Source organism: Cucurbita maxima, unplaced genomic scaffold, assembly GCF_002738345.1.
Source record: "Cucurbita maxima cultivar Rimu unplaced genomic scaffold, Cmax_1.0 Cma_Scf00001, whole genome shotgun sequence".
In the NCBI taxonomy this organism is placed as follows: Eukaryota; Viridiplantae; Streptophyta; class Magnoliopsida; order Cucurbitales; family Cucurbitaceae; genus Cucurbita; species Cucurbita maxima.
In genome coordinates, this window is record NW_019272017.1 from 1,441,147 (window position 1) to 1,462,380 (window position 21,234).

Below are 21,234 nucleotides of genomic sequence, written 5' to 3' on the forward strand. Positions count from 1 at the left end.
TAGTTGAGATTGAGTTGGGCCAGAAAAAGCCCATTTGCAAGCTGAGTTGGGCCATCAATTGGGCTCTTTGATGGCAAATGGAGGGCTTGCTATTGGAGCTGCCAAAGGCCCAAGTCCTACCCTGAAAAACGGATAGATCCAAATATAAGTAAAGAAAAATAAACTATTTTTATTTATTAATAAATAATTATTTAAATTTTATTCAATTTCATCAACCATACCCCTAATTAATTTTTAAATAGTTTTAAAATTTTGAAAATTGCCGTTAAAATTTATATAATCATGATAAAGGATAAATAAACGAAAAAAAAAATGAAAACAATTTCTTTTTTCTCATGGAGTTTTCCTTTAAGTGTCATAAATATTTTAAATTAAATTTAAATATTATAATTAAATATTATGAGAACATTAGTTTTTGGGTCTTTATTTGCAACGATTCAAATTCAAATCAATTGTTATTGTGGATTTCTAAGTAATATGAGATCTCACACGTTACTGAATTAAAAAAATATATTTCATGTTAATTAAAACATCGACATGTTTTAGAACATGTTTCGAAAATGATTAAATTATTTTTTCTTTACCGTCAACAAATAACACATGCCATTATCTGAATTAGCAAACAAGTGGTTGAAAATGGGGAACTAAAAAAGAAAGAACAACAAAGATGAGTTGCCAAATTAGTGGTGGTAATATCCAGATGATCATAATCCAATGTCACACAAAAAGACAAAAGAAACTAAAATCCATGATTATGGGAGCTGGTAGTTATATCACAATCATGATAGCGATGGAGGAGTTGGGTGTAAACCACCTGATCATCTTCATCATTGATCTCAACTTTTGCAACTTTTTCCATTGCCAAAAGCTCCAAAGTTTGATGCCCACGTCCTGCCTCTGCTTCCGGCGGCACCACTGACGGCAGCTTTGCCAGCAGCGCTTCCAGGCTGCTCATTGATGGTGTTATTCTCACCTGCTGGTGGTGGTTGTAATTGTTGTACACAAATTGGTCTGCTGGACCCATAATGCCACTCGCTTGGAACCCCCCCATCTCCGGGCTCTCGTACGCTGCCATGGCGCTGCCCGCCTCGATGTACGGCGGAGCTGATGAGCTTAGAGGGTGAGGCAATAGAACACCTGGGATGCTTTCTATGTAGCAGAATTTCTTCCTTAATTGTAGCACCAAGTTTAAGTCTTCTGTCACCTGCAGTGTAACATGAATTTATTGAGCTAATGAATTGAAGTTTAATGAATATGATGAGGGAGGTCATGGGGATGGAGGGAAACCTTCTGAATTGCTCCCAATTGGATTACGCCCTCTTTCACTGCAATCAAAGCTATTGTCTGAAAAAATAATTATATAAATAAGGTTAGACGTGATACCTATAATTTCGTCTCAAGACATCGAGTATCATCTTAGCCAAAGAGAGAGATCGAACAATATGATAATAAACACAAGTAATATCGTAGAAGAGTCCATACGAGGAGAGAAAGTTGATTCTTTGAGCATTTTTTGTTGGTGTCCCACCGCGGTTAAAAAAGGTAATGAAGGATTCCTTATAAGGGTGTGAAAATCTCTCCCTAGTAGACGTGTTTTAAAAAATCATGAAGTTGATGACAATACATAAAGCTGACAATATCTATTAGTGGTAGTCTTGGACTGTTACAGTTAGATTCGAAAGAGTGTAGAGATATGGTCGAGTAAGAAGCAGGTAGGCATAGGTAGTTGTAACAATAAAAGTTTCCACACTTTTATAAATAATATTTCGTTCTCCTCACAACTTATGTGGGATCTCACCGTAGTCAACAACAATGATCGAACATTTTGAGCAGCAAGAGAAAGTAAAACCAATTACGATCGAGGACGAGAACAAAGTGAGAACGAGCAACAAATTTGAGTCCATTCTATTCCATACCTTAATGCCTGATTGAAACTGAGCTTCCCAAGTTCTAGGATGCTGCAAAAAAGAGTGAAACAAGCAACTACCATAAGAAAATTTAATGTGGGTTTGAATTTTGTGCATGGATTATGCAATAATAGCTTACGGAATCAGCAGAATTATGCCATGTGGGTAAAAGTTTAACATCTTCATTATCAATGGGTTCTTTATAAATCCATTTATGGCTCCGATCAGCACCCACTTTCCCGATCAATCTGCTCACACTTTCAAACAAATCAATCACCAAAATTTCACCAAACTTCACATTTTCTTTCAACTTAATTACCCTTCTCCATAATTGTAGATCTCATGTGACATCTTGAAGAACAGCTCCGGCTGCAGACCCCGACATGGTTGCAACCCATACACCACCGATGATCCCGGAAATCCACCGCCGCCGCCACCGCCGTTCTCCTCGGAGGATGATGACGCTGCAAAATTGCAAAACCCATCTTCCCACACCAGAATCCTACGTACACTCGTAATTTCAATTTTTAATTTTTTGCAATAATCAATCAAGAAAATAATTCGGCTATGTTCATACCAATTCCTCCAATTTCCTCTTGACCGATCAAAAGCATCTTGATTTTCCCATCTGTGAATTAAAAAAAAAAAAAATTGATGGGTAATATTAGAAAGAAAATGGGGATTAAAAAAATCATAAAAAATTATACTTTGGAGGTGGGTAATTTCGAGGAAGGATCCGCCAAAAAACAGCATAAACCCAGTGGGAATTATGATGAATACACAAGCTTCTGAGAGTGTGCTGCAGAAGATGAGTGGTGGCTACCAAACTAAGGCGCTGTTCCATACAAAGAACTTGAAAAAAGAGCAAATAATTTGAAGTTTGGGACAATGGGAGTGTGTTTAAATTGATTCAATCAAAGAGGGAGGAGAATATATATAAAGGGTTTCAGGAAATATGCTTAATAAAAGGGCCCTACGCCTTCTCAATTGCCTCACTCATTCCCCACTATATGGCTTCTCTAAATTATCATATGGCTTTTGTTCAAAACATTTCTTTCGAATCATATAATATGAATTAGATTAATTAAAGCAAATAATGTATTCGTATTATAAAAAAAAGAAAAAAAAAAAAGGAAAGAGCTTTCACGATTGCACTCATAGACTGACACCGAGGTCCAACAAAGTCTTTAGCAGTCTCTGTTAGGCTCTCTTTGACCAACTTTTTGCACTTTACCCCTTCCCTCTTCCTTTCATTTACAACTATCGTTCTTTCAACCAATCTTGGTATAGGGTTTCACTTAAAAGCTTAAACTTTTGAGTATTTCCGTCGAGGATTATTGAGAGCGGGTCCCACATTAGTTAATTTGGTGGAAAATCATGAGTTTATAAGTGAGGAATACTATCTCCATTGGTATGAGGTATTATGGGGAAACCCAAAGCAAAGTCATGCTAGCTTACGCTCAAAGTGGACAATATCATACCATTATGGAGAGTCGTGATTTCTAACATAGTATCAGAGTCATGCCCTAAACTTAGCCATGACAATAGAATCCTCAAGTGTCGAATAAATGATATATTTTGTTTGAGGGCTCAAGAGAAAGGAGTCGAGTCTTTATCCTTATAGGATACTTTGTTCGGTTCGTTAACGTGATTTGTTGGAATATTTTAATTTTATCTGGATATGGATGGTAATAATATTAATGGATGGAGATTTGATCGGAAACAAAAATGTCAGTGATGAGGCAGAATCAGTACTGAATTTAATTTTATTTTATTTTATTTGTAGTGGACACAAAGCATTGGTTTTTCTTGTTGTTTTGTAACATAAGGTACATAGTTGGAACAAAAACAGACATAAACTGAGAGCCTAGAATGGTAACGGCGAAGTTTTAGGTATGGAGGAAGAGAAAAAACACGACAAAACAATTTAAAGGTCATTGGGTCAAAGATATACATATACATATACATACATATATATATATATATACATATACATATACATATATATATATATCATCCCTTCATCCTTATCTCTTCCATTAAAGCAGTACTGAAGAAAACTGCTGGTGTTCCATACCTGTGTCCCCCATGTCTTATTTGTTTTTGGGGTAGTTTTAGGGTAAAAAGATGTGTTTTTTAGCTGCACTCTTTTCTACACTTGTTACGGTTCTTACAACTTTTAGGTTGCTAAAATTTTGTTCTTGCAGGTTGCAGTGGGGAGGGAGTTTTGTTCTTCTTACTAAACTACAACCCAACTTCAATTTTTCATCAATTTTCAACTACCTTTGATTCAAAGCCTAAAAAACTAGGTCGTTATAGAGATATTCAATAAGTTATGTATGATAAGAAGACTATGTCGTAACGATTATGGAAGTATGATGTGCATCATATCCATATACCATGATTTAAAATTTGCGGGAGCTCATGCATGTTGTATGTTACGAGTAAGGAGTACTTCTCCAGTATGATGAGAGTAGTGTTTACCAGCTCGATTTCAAATGTAACAGCCCAAGTCTACCGCTAGCAAATATTATCTTCCTTGGGTTTCTCCTCCCTAATCGACGTAGGATCTCTGTCAAAAATATAAAATCAAAGTCGAAATGATTATAAAACGAAATTATGAGCTATTTTTATGGAAGCATACACATGATTGTGGGAAAGAAGAAAAGGGAGTGAATGAAATAATGGGTAAAAAAAGTTGGGTGATATTTGAAGTGGTATATCTTCTTTTTTTCTACTTTAGTATGATATTGTTGCTTTAGTTTTAAAAGTAGTAATTTATTTGTGAAGGAAGGGTGATGTAAATGCATGTGCAAAGTGGGAAGGGGCCAGTACCGAAGCAGCTGGACACCATGAACCAAACTTAGCTACCCCTCACTATTACCATGCAAAAATATCAGCCTTTCATATCAAAGTTGGGATTTCTTGATGTAGACAAAAAATCAAATGCCTAAAAAGCCACTGCCCATCACATTTTTGGGTGAATTCCTCCATTCTCGTGTCCCGATTCATTGTCAAAAGATCGACCGATATGAACGATAATGTATTGACTTAAATTTTGAGTATAATATGGAAGGGATTAGAGATTTTGATGAGGTTGAGGGGGTTGAGGGGGTTTAGTGAGCAGTGGATTGATAGTGACTCCATTATAAGCTAAGGCATACGGAGATGGAATTGGCATCTTCAGCAGCTCTGTAGCTTCACGACGACATGACTGTGTTTTGTGGGACACAATAAGAGATAGGTACGTTTTATCTGTCACCTCTCACTGTTCAATCAATTTGTGCTTATTCTCCTCCACTACTTCCACTTACTTTTTTAATTCAATCATATTCATTGCTTATCTTGCTTTACATGTTCTTCTAAATCAACTTCGAGTATGGTTTTTTAAAAAAAACCATATATGTCACATCCCACATCGATGGAAGAGGAGAACGAATCATTTCTTATAAGAGTGTGAAAACTTTTCCCTAGTAAACATGTTTTAAAAATTGTGAGGCTAACGACAATACGCAACAGGATAAATCAGACAATATGTGCCAGTAGTGGGCTTGAACTGTTACATTAGAGCTAGAAACCAAATCTCTCCATAGCAAACAACACCTAAGGAGAGTGGATTGTGAGAACCCACCTCGGTTGGAGAGGGGAACAAAGCATTCTTTATAAGGGTGTAGCAACCTCTATCTAGCAAGCGTGTTTTAAAAACCCTGAGACGAGCAATTCAAGTCATCAAGCTAGACAAGTTCTCTTAGATCTTTTTTGGACCGTTGTTTGGCTGACCCTCTTCTTCCCATTCGGGTTGGGTTGACGATAATACATAACAAGTTAAAGCATACAATATCTACTTGTGTAGGCTTAAGCTCGTATAATTATAATTTTAGTATAGGGTTTGAACTTGAAACCCTAGCTGAAGCTTCTTAATGGTGTTCTCTTCAAGAAATTTGGGTTGAACCCAATAAATTTGGAGGCCCATTTTTTTTTTTTTGGTGTCTTCTCCACAGGAAGAACATTAGAAATTGGAATCCAGTGTTAGGGCACTATCACAGGGAGAGCCCACCACCCTCAACACAGTAAACATTAATGATAAAACAAAAACCACAAGTGTGTTGAAGGGAAGGGAGCCCCCCTCTCTTATTCTATCTTTGTTTGGTTGTGTGTCTCAAGACATTATTAAAAGCAACAAATTAATGGGTTTTCATAACATTGGAACACAACATTCTCTACAATGTCAATCATTTGACGAACATATAATATTTCATATTTTTCATCAAAAACTTAGCAACATTTATTATAAACTATAGTTTGAATTCACATTATAATATTTTGGAAGCATAAGAGAAGAAGTCTAGCTTGGGTAACCCTAATAGAAAAAAGGGAAAGTCAGAAGCATGGGAAGCACGACGAAGACTTGGGGCTTTGTGTATGAGAGGCAGTGGGCGTTAAACTGAGTTTGTTGCCATTTCATGACGCCAAAGTGCACTCCGCCAGGCCATGGCGGGGCCGGCCGCCACTTAGGGTCAACTACATACTGCCTTTCAACTCATCTAATCCAAATACAAAAACGTGACACCGATAGAACATTGACAATATTTTCATTACTTTATTATTATTATTATTATTATTGACAATATTTATTATATGTGTGTGTTTATACATTGATTTTTGAAGAGATGATCAAATATTTATTATAAACACCCATCAAATTCATTACGTATCATCGTAATGCATCTACTATGGAGAGGGTTTAGCCCTAATCTGACCAGTACATCACAGTGACTGACTTTTATACCAATTGCAATCGCCCAAGCCCATCGCCAACGGATATTGTTCGCTTTGACCTATTACGTATTGTCGTTAGCCTCATGATTTTAAAACGCGTTTGTTATGAAGAGGGTCTAGCCCACGAAGAAGCATGCCATTAAACTAATTCTCGTTCAATAGTTTAATTAAGTTATCGTAATTAAAGTATAATTTAATCATTCAAACAATTTTCATTTAATTCCATTATTCGTCATAATTTTTGCTCATATTATCATTTTCATCACTAAGTAAAGTAAGGTTTAAGATAGATAGAATAGTTTATTAATAATATCAGTGGGTGCACATATCAGGACCCATGAACCCACCGACCTCTTACAAGTTCAAGTCCATCCAAGACTTTATTTAATAAGCCCATCTATATTTTACACAAACAGTGACATGTTTTATTTATTTATATTTTTTTAATTCGAAGGGCCAAAAAAATTATTCTAGAAGGCGGTGAGTATAATATGGCCGATAGTTTTATACCATTAGATATAAAAAAGAAAAACGAAACATTATAATTTGACCAAACGTCTAAGAATTTAGAGAGATACTCGTGCATTCTAATCGTCATATTATTCTCTGTAATGATAAGAATTCAAACTTTTAATACTCGTGCATTTATAGTTTTTTTGTTTTTTTTAAATATTTTTAATTTTAGTGGGTTCCACGTCATCAATGAAAAAAAAAAAATTCTTATCGATGAATGATAAGTTATATCAATTTTTACCTTAAATATTCATTCTTAATTTTAACCTTAAAAAACACTCCAATTTTAACTCTACACTTAATAGTATTTTCAAATGCAATTAATGAATTGAAAAACATATGTATGGTTCTAAACTTATATGATCTTAAATAAAAAAAAAACCATTAAAAATAAGTTTTCGTTGAAATAAGTGATTTTTGACCAAATAATATAATTTGATAATTAATCGGAGTGTTCATAGGTTAGTTTGGGTCGTGATATTGTTTAGACCTAACCTTATTGTTGAACTTTTGGATTAGGTGGATGGGTTCAAATTATTTATTCAAAATTTTATTTTTAATAAAAGTAAAATATTAGTGGTAAAATACATTTATTTATTTTCAAATTAAAATTTGCCATTCAAAAATACCTTCCAATCAATTAAAAATTATTTTAAAAAGATGGTGGAAGAATAAATAATAAAAATAAAATTATAAAACTATATATATATTTGTGTCGTAAGCAATTTTTTTATTTATTAATAATAAATTAGATTAATTCAATTCATGAATTTTTCTATTTATAAGTTTATACGCCTGCTTTTTGAATACCCTTAAAAATTATAATAATTATCTAAAAAGAAAAAAAGAAAAAAAAATGATGGGAGTAAAATTAAGTCCAGTTGTGCAGTGGTTTTGGGTGTGGGAGCAAATCAAAATGTTGGAGGAGAAAGAAAGTGTTAATATCAAGAATGACGTAATTGGCATGGACCAATGAGGAGATTTTATTAAGTTAAGGAGTGGGGCCACTTCGAATGTCGGCCACGCAAACATTAGGCTCTACCCCAATGACCGAAGCTGAATCGTCGGCTTCCTCTTTTATTTTCACAATCAATTCTTTTTTGAAACCTATCAAAAGAAGGGCTTATGATGACCCCTTGACGTCTAGTCCTTATAATTTTATGGAGATATCTAGTCAGCTTTTTTCCCACGTCACCCCAAAATTCGAGTCGCTACTTCCCTGTCTCAAGTAGCTGCAGGATGTCTTGAAAGGTTGCCTTTTCGTTTTCCATCATTTATGAACTAATAAAACTCCATTTTGGGAGCTTAAATAAGAGCCACCCAGTTTGTGAGGTTTCCCAATTTGAATGAGGGAGAGCCAGGCATGGAGCTTAGGAGTGGAGCTTTGCTATGGGGAGTGGTGGTTCCTTTTTTGGCGATGGTCAGCTTGGAAGGCTGCACCATTGGACTAACTATTTTGGCTAAGACAGCCATTACTTATGGAACCAACACTTTTGTTTTTGTTGTCTACACAAACGCTGTTGCTTCCTTCCTTCTTCTTCCTTATTCCTTCCTTTTTCACCTCAACCACAGGTTCTAATCCCACTCCCACCAATTCCTCTTCCTTCTTCTTCTAATTTTCTTCATTAACCCCCCTTTTTTTTCTTGTTAATATTATGCAGAACGGATTATCAACAATCTTTGTTTTCCTTTCCTCTTCTCCTCCGAATCTTCCTCCTCGGCTTCACTGGGTTTGTCTTCTCGCTCCCTCTAATACATGAATAAACTAAGAACCCGTCTAGATGAGAATGATTCTCGATAGATTCCTCAAGAAGGGCTTAAAAAAAATTCAACGCGTACTTTTCTTTTTGGTGGTTTAATGGCATCGTAGAATTTCCAAAGTTAAAAAGCTTGTTTTGCTTTTTGAGTAATCCTACTTTTGGTGAACTCTTTCAAAAACATGCTAAAAAGATTCGAAATGATCTCTACTATTTGAAATGAAAAGAAACGTAAATAGCTTGTCAAATCTAGATTTTGAATCTTGATATAAATTCTAACGAAAACCCATTTCAAGAAATCACTCAAGGTAGAATAATATAACTTATTAGACCGTGTTATTTTACTATGAGGATATAAAGTTTTTATTTTTATTTTTTATTATTATTGTGGTGTAGGATATGTGTCTCTCAGAACCTTGCGTTTTTGGGCCTAAGCTACAGCTCTCCAATTGTTGTATGCGTAATGGGTCTTATGCTTCCAGCCATTTCTTTCATTCTCTCGATCCTTCTCAGGTACTCGTTTTATCTTTCTCGATCTCGATCACGATCACGATCAGATAAGCAAGAAGAAGCATTTCCAAGAAAGTGGGAGATTAGTAGTTCTTCTAACTAGGTTTAAATTTCAGGAGAACAAAAATTAACTGGAAAAGTCCAAGTTTCATTACAAAAGTAGTTGGCACAGTTATATCAGTTATAGGAGCTACATCCGAGGAGCTTTACCTAGGCCCCGTTGTTCGTCAGCATCCATCTTCTTCTTTACATTTACACTTCAAACAAAAGCTCTTGGTCTTCACTTCAACCACAGATCGTTGGATCATGGGTGGCCTTTTATTAGCAGCTGCCACTCTATGCGTCTCAATATGGAACATCATTCAGGTTTATATCAATGTTTTATGTCAAACCCATGATGTTTTTTTTGCATTTCTTGACACCCTTTTGTGTGTTTATGATTTTGGTCAGTTGGGTGTGGTGAAACAATACTCACAAGGGATGAAAGTTGCCTCCTTTTATAGTTTGGTGGGCACTTTAATGTCCGCAGCCATGGCTTTCTTTTTTGTCGATGACTTGAATGCATGGATAATCAAATCAAAATTCGACATCTTTCTAATCATTGCAACGGTAAGAAAACGAATTTGGATGATCACCTCGTATTAAGTATTGTTTCAAAGCGTTGAATTCGATGAAATTTGCAGGGTGTTTTTAGCGGTTTGATTAGGAATCGAGTGCAAATATGGTGCATGCAAATGAAAGGGCCATATTACGTGCCCATGTTCAAGCCCTTTGGTATTCTTTTTGCTACTTTCTTTGGCTCCACCTTTTTTGGAGATACTTTCCACTACGGAAGGTAAAATTATTGTTTGTCTTTTGAATTAATCTCTTTTGGGTTTGTTGGATTGGGTTCAAGGAGTCGTTTTTGGTGGTAAAGTTTGAATTTTTTTGTGGTATGATGGCAGTGTGATGGCGGCGTTCATAGCTGGGATGGGATATTTGACTGTAATGTGGGGGCAAATCAATGAAGATCAAGGAAGAGATGATAAAAGCAACGATGATTTGTCTTCTTCTAGAGTTCCACTTCTGGATGAAGAATCAAAAGTGTAAAATAAAATATCTAATATGATCAGAAGAAGTTATTTTGGAATGAATTCTGATCATATGAAGCTTTTTGTTTTCATGGAATCTCAATCTTTGGCGTTGAGAGGAATTGTATATATATTGTTCTAGTGTTGAGTGGGATCCTTTGTGTTTTGTATAAATGAAATGATGATTGTTTTTTTGTTATTTCGATCTCTCGTTCTTTTGATTCGTTAAGCTTTTGGTAGTGTTTTGATTTTCTATTCTTTATTAAAGGTTGAGTGAACTTTGGTCCAAACGTCGAGATGAATTTTAGGTTTCTAAGTCGTGATAGCTCTTATGGATTAATATTCGGATGAACCTTAAACTCAACATCGATACCGGTTGGGTTTCCAACTTTCTATAACTCCAACCGGTTAAAATTTGAATAGGCTATAGTCCAAAGAACATTACAGGCTCTTGAAAGGACGAACTTTTAGTTCCCAACATGATAGAGCTCTAATAAGTCAAAGTTTCAATGATAAGTTCAATTCACGATGGTTATCTACATGGAATCAAATGGGTAGGGTCACATTGCAGTCTCCAATAAAATAAAAAAGTTTAGTTGTGACAAATTTTTGAAAAATAACTTTTGATATTGGCAAAAATTTTAAAAATTAAAAATAAAGTTAGAATGATATGATGAGTGGGGTTTTCAAAAGTTGAAAGCATGTGTGTTTGAAATATCAATTCACCCACCAATCCCATAGTGACAGACTTTATAGTAAAATAATTATTGGTAAGATAGATATTTGGGGATGAAATTAATCATTATTTGATTTAATAATCTCATGAACTTTAGAATATTCATTAAAACTGACATCATTCAAACTATTATCACTATTATAATTCATATTATATTGGTAGCATTTATTAATGGGTTAGATGAGAAATTTGAAATTAATTATAATACCTACTTGTTTCTTTCACTATTATAATTCTCTAATTCTCCAATTCATCCGAGGTCGAATATCGGGGATGGAGTGAGACGGGTTAGCACCCCTCGTCGCCTGTGTACCCATCATCAGGCAGCCTATTTGAACTAGACAAGAAGTTTGGTAGGTTGCCAACAAGTTTGTCCCAAGCCAAAGAATGTTCGGGTTCAAAAGCTCAAAATCTAGCATCGACTAGTCATAAAGGATAACGTAGTAAAGGAGTTGAGCTTCCTTTTCCTTTAACTTTCGTGGAAATATATAGAGACCTATTTAACTAGTGGAGCCTGAGCGAGTCTCCTCACAAAGTGGAAAATCTCCATTGAGGAAGAGACTGAGAGAAATTTCTCCGAGTTGGCTAAAGATTCTCCATTCCCGGTCCCCACTCCCGAACCTACCCAAATCCCCGTCCTATCCCGACCAACTCACTTTATATATATATATATATATATATATATATATATATTCCTGCTTTACTTGCTAAATAGTCTTGCGTTATGCATAATGTAAGCTCAGAAAGAACAAGATAATTATCTAATCCATTCAGCCGACAAGAAGAAGAACAAGAGAACATGAAACACAACAAACGCATACATAGGAACCACATAATTCTCCATAGCCTTTATAGAGACAGCCTCTCCATAACTGAGGTGTCATTGGTGTATCTATGGCTGCTGCAGAACGTAGTCGTCCAGTTCCAGGAAATTCTTCACCACGAAGTCCTTAATGACATGAGGATCAGGAACCTCCTCACTCGCCTTCTCAAACTCACAACTCCATTTCACTTTACTTCCACTCCCATCTTCTTTAGGAATCACACCAATGTGCCCCTTGAAACTCTTGTAATACTTCAGAAGATCCCCTTCAATCACGCTGTAAGAAACCGTCATCGCTTCCTCGTCCACGGCCTCGATCCTCTCTTTCGAATCCTTCACGAGCGAAGAACCTGATCCACAAAATTCCACAACAAAATGAATGATCCCATGTATGACAAAGTAACCAGAATCATGTCAAAGAGTTTACCCTCAGAGTATGTAATGAGGCGAACAGAACCGACCGCTTTCCCATCTCCTTCAAGAACTTCAATGCTTTTGTAGTCATGGGGGAAGGCCTTGGGGAAGATGATGGCTGAGTCCCTCATGGAATTCCAGAACTTGGGTGCGATCGACTTCACGTCAACCTCTACGTTAAGCGTTCCATCAGAAGCCATAGTGCAGTGCAGATCAGTGAGTTGAAAGTAGAGATGAAGCCTGAATATGTAGTGGTGGTGCAGCTGAGAGCTTTAAATTGGTTAGGAGAAGTTCAACTGCCGCTTTAATGGCCGGTTCGGCGGGCAGCTACTTCCCACAAGCTTCCCCTCCACATTTTGCTGCACATTTAATTACTCATTGACCTACGAGACAGGAAAGAATGGAGGTGTTCATGATCTTATCTTTGTTAACTACAATCTCATGACGATCACCGACACCGATAATTCTCAAGAAGCATTTAAGTCGTTGGCCTAAAGGCTCACATATGTAAGAAAATATGTGTGTAACAATGAAGCTATTTTAAACATTTTTTCTTCTTTTATATTAAGGGTATAAATGTAATTATTGAAAACTTAGGATTATTTTGAAATGAGATACTGATCCTTTCTATTTATATATATATAGTTTTATTTTATTTTATTTTATTTAAGGTTATTATTAAAATTTTAAAATAAAATATCCATAATTTCCATAAAAAATTATACAACTGTAAATTGACCATCTAATTGGCTTCGTTACATAATTTTACATTAATACCCTTTCATCTATTGTCGGATTTTACAGTTTCTTCCATAAAAATACCATTCTAATTTTACATTAGAAAAAAATTGAATTTTTTTATAAAGATTAAAGTGGTTAATTTTGATTGTATTTATATATATATATATATATATATATATATATATATATATATATATATATATATATATATATTAAAAAAAAAAAGGGTAAAAAGTAAATTTGATTTTGGAAATAATTCAGTTAAGTGTATCAATTTCCATTTCAGATAATCCCAAGAACAATAGAAATTTTAAATTCCCAAAAAAATTGCAAAACCAACAATGCTTTCCTAATCAATTCACATTCCCCATCCCAACGAAAAACAAAACTTCAAAATCCAAACATTTTGGAACGAGTTTAAGATGAACATGATGAATGCGTACCCTCTCACAATCCAGATTGCTGCTCCCAGCTGTTCATGATCTGCAGGAGTATCTCATTCCAAGTGTCCACAGGCCCAGGCAGGCACCAATGAACGCAATCATTCTGAACCCGCTCCCCAACGCCGCCATTGCCGTATGGAAACGGATGCATGTAAGGCCCAGGGTGCCCATCAGGCCTCAGCAATGAAACTTTCGTCACATCCAACGCTGCAATTCTCAGCCCCCCACTCTGCTTCGCTCTCCCCTTCGCTTCTTCCACCTCCTCCACTTCAATCGCCCTTATTTCCGCATCCATTCCCTCCAATTTCTTCTCGCTTTCCTTATACGGCTTCGTTTTAGGACACGCCCCTGCCTTGTCCCACTCTCCTTCAAAATGCGACGGCGAAAATGTCGCTAAAAAGATACCCAATTCATTGCTGCTTGACGAACCCCTTCTGTCGATTACAGCCTCAAACGTCGTCCTCAATCCCTTTCTCAACGCGTCGTAGAATCCAATCTCGGTGTGGTTCAAACCAGGGCAGTAATGGCAACCCATTATAGAATCATCCCCTTCGTAATACACTGCGGGATGTAAATACCAATGCCCGATTGAGAACACTACTAAGTTAAAACCATCCAAATCCACAGCCCATTTCTCGTTTACGCGATGTAAGAACAGTTCATTGTGGTTAGGGCCGGCGTTTGATTTTTCAATTCCGTCGACGAGGAACGGCGACCAGTAGACCGAAACAGTGAGATTATGAGATGGGAAATTCCATCGCCGGAATTTGTTGTCCTCGCCGGAAGTGTAAACGAGTTCCGGAGTGGAAACAGAGGCTAAAATACAGAGGAGGGACTCTAATTGGTTCCTCGCCATTGAATCGCCGATGAAGGCAATGTGTTTGTTAGTCATGAGGTGAAAGAATTTGCTGGGATCAAACCTTGGGAGAGAGCATTTGTGGGGCTTCCATCGCCAGTAGAGATAGCCCAAATCAGAGCGGCCATGAGCAAGGCAATTTTGGGCGTCTTTAATTGTGCCGCAGGTTGAGCCATTGTATAAAGGTCCCAGCTTGTCGGGGACCCATTGGCCGTCGGTGTAGTCGCAGGGAGTTTCATTAATCGCATTAACTTCTTCTTCTTCTGTGGAAAAGAAAGAAATAAATGAAGAACACAATGAAAGAAACCCATTTCACCAAACAAAAAACCTGAAATAAAAGACCATTAAAGAAGCAATCTTGAGCTGTTGCTGTTACCTTCATGAACAGAGGAAGGTGAAAAATGAGGAGGCGACAAAGAAGAAGAAGAAGAAGAAGAAGAAGAAGAAGAAGAAGAAGAAGAAGAAGCTATGATTTGGGGGGTTCGATGAATGGGAGAATCTGGGAGATGGACTGGATGAAAGTATAAGCGGAAGAGGGCGATGGGGAGAAGGGCATAAATGGTCCAAGGAATGAGCTTTTTGATGAACTGTGAATGCCTCGGCTCCTTCAAGAGATTGGTAATGGACACCATTTCTGATGACCTTACCTTCTTTTGATCTCTGCAACTTCAACGCAGAGACAGAGACCAAAAGCTCTCGTCTTTTTCCCTTTTCTTTTTTGTTTCCTTCTACACTTTTTTTTATTCAGCCGGCGAGTTGAGGTAGTGGGAGCTCTGTAACCCGTGGGTTTTGGTTTTGGCCCAAAACCCACGTATACGTGTCTTCTTATCATTGGTGGAAGGTGCTTTTCTTTTATTTATTAATTAAAAGGATGGAAAGAGAAACGAGATGATTGATGCTTATTTTCTTTTCTTTTCTTTTTTTAAATTATATTTTAAAATATTTTAAGGTTTTTTAAAGCTAGAAACAAAATTAGAAAAATATTTATTTATTTTATATTCTAATAATTTCCTTTTTTTGAGCCTAGCAGCAAGATGATTGGACTTTTTTTTTTGAGTTAATCATATTCCCCTCCACGTTTTAAGTGGACAACGAAAACCCGAAACAGCCCTCCATTAGTTGATGACAGCACATTTTATGAGGGACTGGATAGGAATTATGCATTGTGACCCAATAGAAAGCTAACCCAACTTTTCTTGTTTTCCAACTCATTTTTAATTCGTACATCTAATTTGTTTGAGAAAAAATGTAAATATAATAATTAAGTCTTTAAAGTGAGAAATTGAAAGTTGGTTTTAAAATGGTTAAAATTGAGAAAATTATTATTATAATATTTGAGTCCCACACCTGCCTCACCTAACTAATGACTTTTTATTACCATATAAAAGTCAGACATCTTTTTGTTTGAAGAGGATTAAAATACAAATAATAATAATTATTATTATTGGATGATGAAAGCCCCACCTCGACTAATTTAGGGAATGATTATAAGTTTATAATCAAGAAATAATCTCTCAATTGGTGCAAGCCTTTTCGGGAAATCGAAAGCAAAGTCATGCCCTAAACTTAGTCCTACCAATAGATTTGGATAGATAAATATAGTATATTAAAGTTCAATTAATTTAGGATTTCTATCTTTAATTTTTTTAAAATCTAAAAAAAAAAAAACATTACCATAAACAAATATTAGAAATAAAGTATTTACAATTATACCCTTAAAATTGAATAAGAAAATGATCTATGAAGCATAAATAAATATTTATTATTTTTTTCTACGAAGATTAAAGATATTAATATTACTTTTAAAAGTTGGTATATATATATATATTTTTTAGCATCTAACATATTAATAAAACTTTTGAAATATTTAAACAAATGATAAAACATTGGGACAAATTAAGAAATTTAATGTTTTATTATTAATTTGACCTTATTGTTATTTATAGGATCCATTAATAACCAATAAGAAACCATAACGTTGTAAACAGGGATTTAATGATTTAAGATTTGGGTGACGTGGATGGGATGTGTAATTATGTAATGTGTGTACTTTATTATTGGAAAATGTTGGTGTAACAGTCACATGATTTTGGGTTGGTTTTTGTATTTATTAAAGTGACAATGTCAGAATTCACATGTGTCTAAGAAATGCCTTTTTCTTTAATCAAATTTTATTTGGTTGCATAAATAGAATGTGAGGGACGACCATATAATATACATTTATTTTATTTAGAATTAATTTATATTATGTAGTGTTTTGACTTATTTAATTAACAATTTAGATTTATTTTCATTATTATTAAATAAGAATGATGAAATAATATATATATATTTTCTTGCCTTCTATTTATATTTCTCAAAAAATTCATATCTAATTTTTATTTTTTTTTTAATGAAAATTTTTTAAAAATTGGTTTAATAATTAAAAAATGTTAATAAATGAATTTAAAAAATAGTTTATTATTTGTTTATGCAATTGAAATGGTAATTCGGACTATTTAGGTCAATAGATTAAAATTATGTGACATTGTTGAAGAAGAAAAGCCCTAATTTATATAGAGATTAGAAAATTATTACGTTACCAACTCCTTCAATAGGAGGAAGGACGGTTGCAAGCGAGGAAGAAGGCGAGAATGGCACTGGATGGTTGCTGCAATGGAGATGACTTCACTGTTGGGTCCTTCTTCTCCATCAAGACAACCTTGGGCGATGAATTCCAAGGACAAGTCATTACTTTTGATGCCCATTCCAACATCCTCATCCTTCATATCCTTTCTGTGTTTCTACAATTTGTGTAATAGTTGTTATCAGTTGCTTCTTGAATTCCTTAGTTCTTTTCTGTTATCCTTAATTTCGTGGCTTCCACAAGAGGGTTCAAAGTCAGGACCTCGTAGAAACATAAGGCTGCTGAAGGCTAATTATATTAAGGAGTTTTCATTTTTGGGACATGGTGAAGATCCTATTGACCTCAAGAAGTGTTACTTGGATATCAATACTCTCCGGGCTCGAGAGGAACTGGCCATTAGGTTAGTCAATAGCCTATTGTGATTTTAGTTGTTTCTGATTCAATTATGTGATCTCATTCTCTTTTGCTTCTCGGATTGTATTGAATTTCGCAGGCAAGCTGAGACAGAGGCGGAGAGGATAGGAGTGGGTGTGACCAGCGAGGCCCAGAGTATTTTTGACGCCTTATCTAAAACGTAAGCTTAATTTTATTTCGTTCGTTGGAATATTTGGAAATACTGTTTTTAGTTCATATCCACGCATTTTTGGTAATTAGTGACAATTTGATCAGTTTTCTTTGCTCATGTAATTTTTCCATTAATTTTGATCATTTCTATGTATTGATTCCATATTAAGAGAAGCCAAGAATGTTTTTGTGTTTTTATATCTTAGATGCCTTTCTTGAGTGTTGTGTTAGTGAACTTGTTTTCAGATCATTACAGTGGATTCTCCCTCTTCTTACTCGCAGTTCTTCTCTAGAAGTTCTTTTAAAAGCTTAGTTACATTTGAAAATAATTTAAATTTTTGGGATGAAGAAATTGAACCTTGGAACTAATATTTTGGATTTGAGGGGGAGTACGAAATCTGTGACTTTTTCGGAAATTGATGAAATCTGTATGATAATAGGAAGTCTGTATAATAAGGGGTCTACCTGGTTTTCAACCTTCACTAGTGATAACAGCTTTGATTAGAACCATGATGCTTTGTTGTGCCACATATTTCCTAGTGTTTGACAATGGATAAGATGCAATTGATTCATCCCTTTAGATTCAATTGCATATGAATATTGTTTTCCAGCTTGGGCAGCATGATTACTCTGAAACTTGATGATTCGGGCCTTGCTATGATTAAGACCTTGAACTCCTATGTTATAGCACTAATTCTTGTGCTATCAACCATGATTTGTTGGAAATTTTAGAAGAAATCATTTTATAAGTTTTAACATGTCTCTGGATGATATAACATTAAGATTGATTTTACTTTGTTCCCTTAAACTAATGATGGTAATTCTTACATCTTTTGTTTTTTATGATTTTGATCTTTGTACGACCTTTTGAAATCCATGGCAGTTGTTTAGAAGCACCACTCGAGTAGTTTTATGTATAATTGTGTACCAACTTCTATGGAACTTATTTATTTTTTGCTGTTCCCAATGCAGAAGTCATAGTTGTCATTGCTTGGTGCTAGTTCCTCGATTTGAAGTTGAAACTTATGTCAGCTTCATTCTTTATTTGGTTTTTTGTACAACCAAAAATGGCCATGTTTGTTCAAGTTTAATTAATAATTTTAGAACTTAATTTTTCTGTACTGCCAGGTTTCTTTAACGTATATGCTTTCATACTTTTGAGTCTGAGAAGGAATCAAGAACTTTTTCTTCAAGAGAGTATTATGCATTCTTATGGTAGAATTGTTTTATTTACCCCATATGATATGTAAATGATATCAATGACTTGGTTCTATTAGGAACCACAGATCTCTACAATGGTATGACATTGTCTACTTTGAGCATAAGCTCTCATGGCTATGCTTTTAGTTTTTCCAAATTGAACACTAGACTACTACTAGAAAGACGAGACTACGACTACAATATCAAACTAGAGACTACTCAGGTGCGGGAAAGTTAGGAAGTAAAGACTCAAGAAAGATTCCCTTTCCAGGTTTATGGATTGGATTCAGTCCCTGTGCCAGCCACCCTGTTATGGAACAAGCAGTCTACGGCACCTAAACAACCGCCCTTCTCTATTGACTTAGGAAAGGCAGTAAGAAAGTCGTCCGTCTCAACGTAAAGAAGAGGAGAATGAGCCGTAACAGGAAAGAAAGAATCAGACTCGGATATCCCTTTACTGGGTGTGGGTTCCACTGTAGCCGGAACCCTTTATCCAAAATCAAGCAGTGAGAAACAAGCTCAGAAAGTGGGCTTGGAAGCCAAGGGGCAAGCCAAACCCTGTTGAAGGAAGGGCTGAATAGCTTTGAGCGAGGGTGTGACGCTAAGACATCATACCAATGGAGATGTATTCCTTACTTATAAGCCCACAATCGTTCCCTTAATTAGCCAATGTGGGACTCCTCCCAACAATCCTCCCCTCGAACAAAGTACACCATAGAGTCTCCCTTGAGACATATGGAGCCCTCAAACAGCCTCCCATTAATTGAGTCTCGACTTCTTCTCTGGAGCCTTCGAACAAAATACACTTTTTGTTCAACACTTGGTCACTTTTTTGTTTGACACTTGAGGATTCTATTGACATGGCTAAGTTAAGGGCATGACTCTGATACCGTGCTAGAAACCATGGACCTCCACAGTGGGATGAAATTGTCTACTTTGAGCATAAGCTCTTGTAACTATGCTTTTGGGTTTTCCAAAAGATCTCATACCAATGGAAGTGTATTCCTTACTTATAAACCCATGATCATCCCCTTAATTAGCCAATGTGGAACTCCTCCAACAATCCTCAACAGGTTTGAATGATCAATTTTACTGTTTGTTGCTAAATGCATCCATTCTTTTGTCTTCTGTTATGGAATCTGAAAATTAGAGAACAGTATGGGCACCTGTTGGGATTATAAACCCAAGTATGCTCATCTGATGATCTGATTTCATGAGGCATGCACATACAGAATTACAAATGCAACAGAAATTAGGTACAAAAGCATCATGATAAGCTTTAATCTTTTCGAACTTTTTATTGCATGGATCATTTTCTCTTGCTGTTCCAGCTGTATAATTTTTCTAGTTCGTAGACTCTGCTTTATTGTTTTGATATTCTGGCTGAGGCAATTAGTGCAATCCCAGGCTTCCTGTGCGTTGGGACAAGTCTGTCATTGTTGTAATGAATGAAGTACGTGTAAGCAATCCCTATCTACCAGAATCTGTTACTGGAGGCACTCCTGCTGCCAATGACCGGGTGAAGAAAGTGGTACGAATCTTTGATAGCACTAGCTTTTCACTTCTTTCTTTGCAATGCCTTGTGCAAACCTCTTTACGTATGGATTTTTCTCTTAAAGCTTGAACTGGAGAGGAAGCGGTTGCAAGTTCGTGGCGGTGGTCAGTGATGGTTATTCATCCCTCTTCTTCTTGGTGACAGGCAATTGCCTTAACTTAGTCCTTTTCTAATGGGGGAACGTAAAATCTCTTAAGGCATCTCAGTGTCAGCAATCATGAAGGAATTTCGTGTTCAAGTGGTACCCAATCTGCTGCCGAAATTGTATGGTTATTGGACTCCTGGTTGTTGATTTTCTCCTGTTTATGAACTGCACTGGAGGCGCCCTGGCAAAGTTTTTTGTGGGTCCATATTTTTATGTTTTCCAAGATTTGCTCTGTTGCAATGTATTCAATTTGCAATGAGCAAACTAGACGTTATGACTGTCCACCTCTTATTGAATCATAATGTGGAAAAACTAACCCTGATGTATTTGGAAAATTGAAAGAATAGGTTTCTTCTCATGTTTCACCTCTCGACCTTTTCTCTGTTAAGTATCAAGCATCATAACAGGGACAGCTTTGATGCTCCAGGCGTCTAATGGCCGAACATCGATGTCGTTTGGGGCCTAAGATCAGCCCCACATTCATAATTTTCTTGCCTTTCGATTTCGCTAGTTAGAATTAAGAATTCTTTTTGAAAACATTTTCTGTTGAAGTACTCCGCAGATGCAAATGGAAAGCTTGAACAGGGCATGTTAT

At 35.9% G+C, this 21,234-nt stretch overlaps 5 protein-coding genes across 8 annotated transcripts; 2 read left to right on the forward strand and 3 right to left on the reverse strand.

Moving 5' to 3' along the window:
- Positions 1–650: 650 nt before the first annotated feature.
- Positions 651–2,895, reverse strand: LOC111483614 (protein RICE SALT SENSITIVE 3-like). The gene is made up of 7 exons (XM_023129831.1): positions 2,615–2,895; positions 2,485–2,535; positions 2,227–2,409; positions 2,047–2,155; positions 1,917–1,958; positions 1,288–1,344; positions 651–1,204 (listed from the first exon to the last, which is right to left on the reverse strand). Exons 1-7 carry the CDS (start codon positions 2,749–2,751, stop codon positions 740–742), a joined length of 1,044 nt encoding a protein of 347 aa, XP_022985599.1. The 5' UTR covers positions 2,752–2,895; the 3' UTR covers positions 651–739.
- A 5,619-nt stretch (positions 2,896–8,514) lies between these two features.
- Positions 8,515–10,738, forward strand: LOC111483609 (WAT1-related protein At1g70260-like). The gene is made up of 7 exons (XM_023129819.1): positions 8,515–8,771; positions 8,861–8,929; positions 9,353–9,469; positions 9,583–9,832; positions 9,917–10,075; positions 10,150–10,301; positions 10,411–10,738. Exons 1-7 carry the CDS (start codon positions 8,563–8,565, stop codon positions 10,553–10,555), a joined length of 1,101 nt encoding a protein of 366 aa, XP_022985587.1. The 5' UTR covers positions 8,515–8,562; the 3' UTR covers positions 10,556–10,738.
- Positions 10,739–12,013: 1,275 nt separating this feature from the next.
- On the reverse strand, positions 12,014–12,774 carry LOC111483651 (MLP-like protein 423). Its single transcript, XM_023129897.1, has 2 exons — positions 12,523–12,774; positions 12,014–12,445 (listed from the first exon to the last, which is right to left on the reverse strand). The coding sequence occupies exons 1-2, from the start codon at positions 12,707–12,709 to the stop codon at positions 12,165–12,167; spliced, it is 468 nt and encodes a 155-aa protein (XP_022985665.1). The 5' UTR covers positions 12,710–12,774; the 3' UTR covers positions 12,014–12,164.
- Positions 12,775–12,789: 15 nt separating this feature from the next.
- Positions 12,790–15,291, reverse strand: LOC111483574 (protein ALTERED XYLOGLUCAN 4). Of its 4 annotated transcripts, none has more exons than XM_023129777.1 (3): positions 14,926–15,264; positions 13,694–14,812; positions 12,790–12,892 (listed from the first exon to the last, which is right to left on the reverse strand). In XM_023129777.1, the coding sequence occupies exons 1-2, from the start codon at positions 15,179–15,181 to the stop codon at positions 13,698–13,700; spliced, it is 1,371 nt and encodes a 456-aa protein (XP_022985545.1). In that variant the 5' UTR covers positions 15,182–15,264; the 3' UTR covers positions 12,790–12,892; positions 13,694–13,697. The 4 variants fall into 4 exon arrangements, with proteins under 4 accessions (XP_022985545.1, XP_022985561.1, XP_022985553.1 ...); XM_023129793.1 differs by lacking the exon at positions 12,790–12,892 and having other exon boundaries at positions 13,507–14,812; positions 14,926–14,976; positions 15,016–15,291; XM_023129785.1 differs by lacking the exon at positions 12,790–12,892 and having other exon boundaries at positions 13,507–14,812; positions 14,926–14,985; positions 15,016–15,291.
- Positions 15,292–17,104: 1,813 nt separating this feature from the next.
- On the forward strand, positions 17,105–21,004 carry LOC111483631 (protein LSM12 homolog A). Its single transcript, XM_023129858.1, has 5 exons — positions 17,105–17,315; positions 17,416–17,575; positions 17,669–17,749; positions 20,347–20,470; positions 20,559–21,004. The coding sequence occupies exons 1-5, from the start codon at positions 17,183–17,185 to the stop codon at positions 20,604–20,606; spliced, it is 546 nt and encodes a 181-aa protein (XP_022985626.1). The 5' UTR covers positions 17,105–17,182; the 3' UTR covers positions 20,607–21,004.
- Positions 21,005–21,234: the final 230 nt, after the last annotated feature.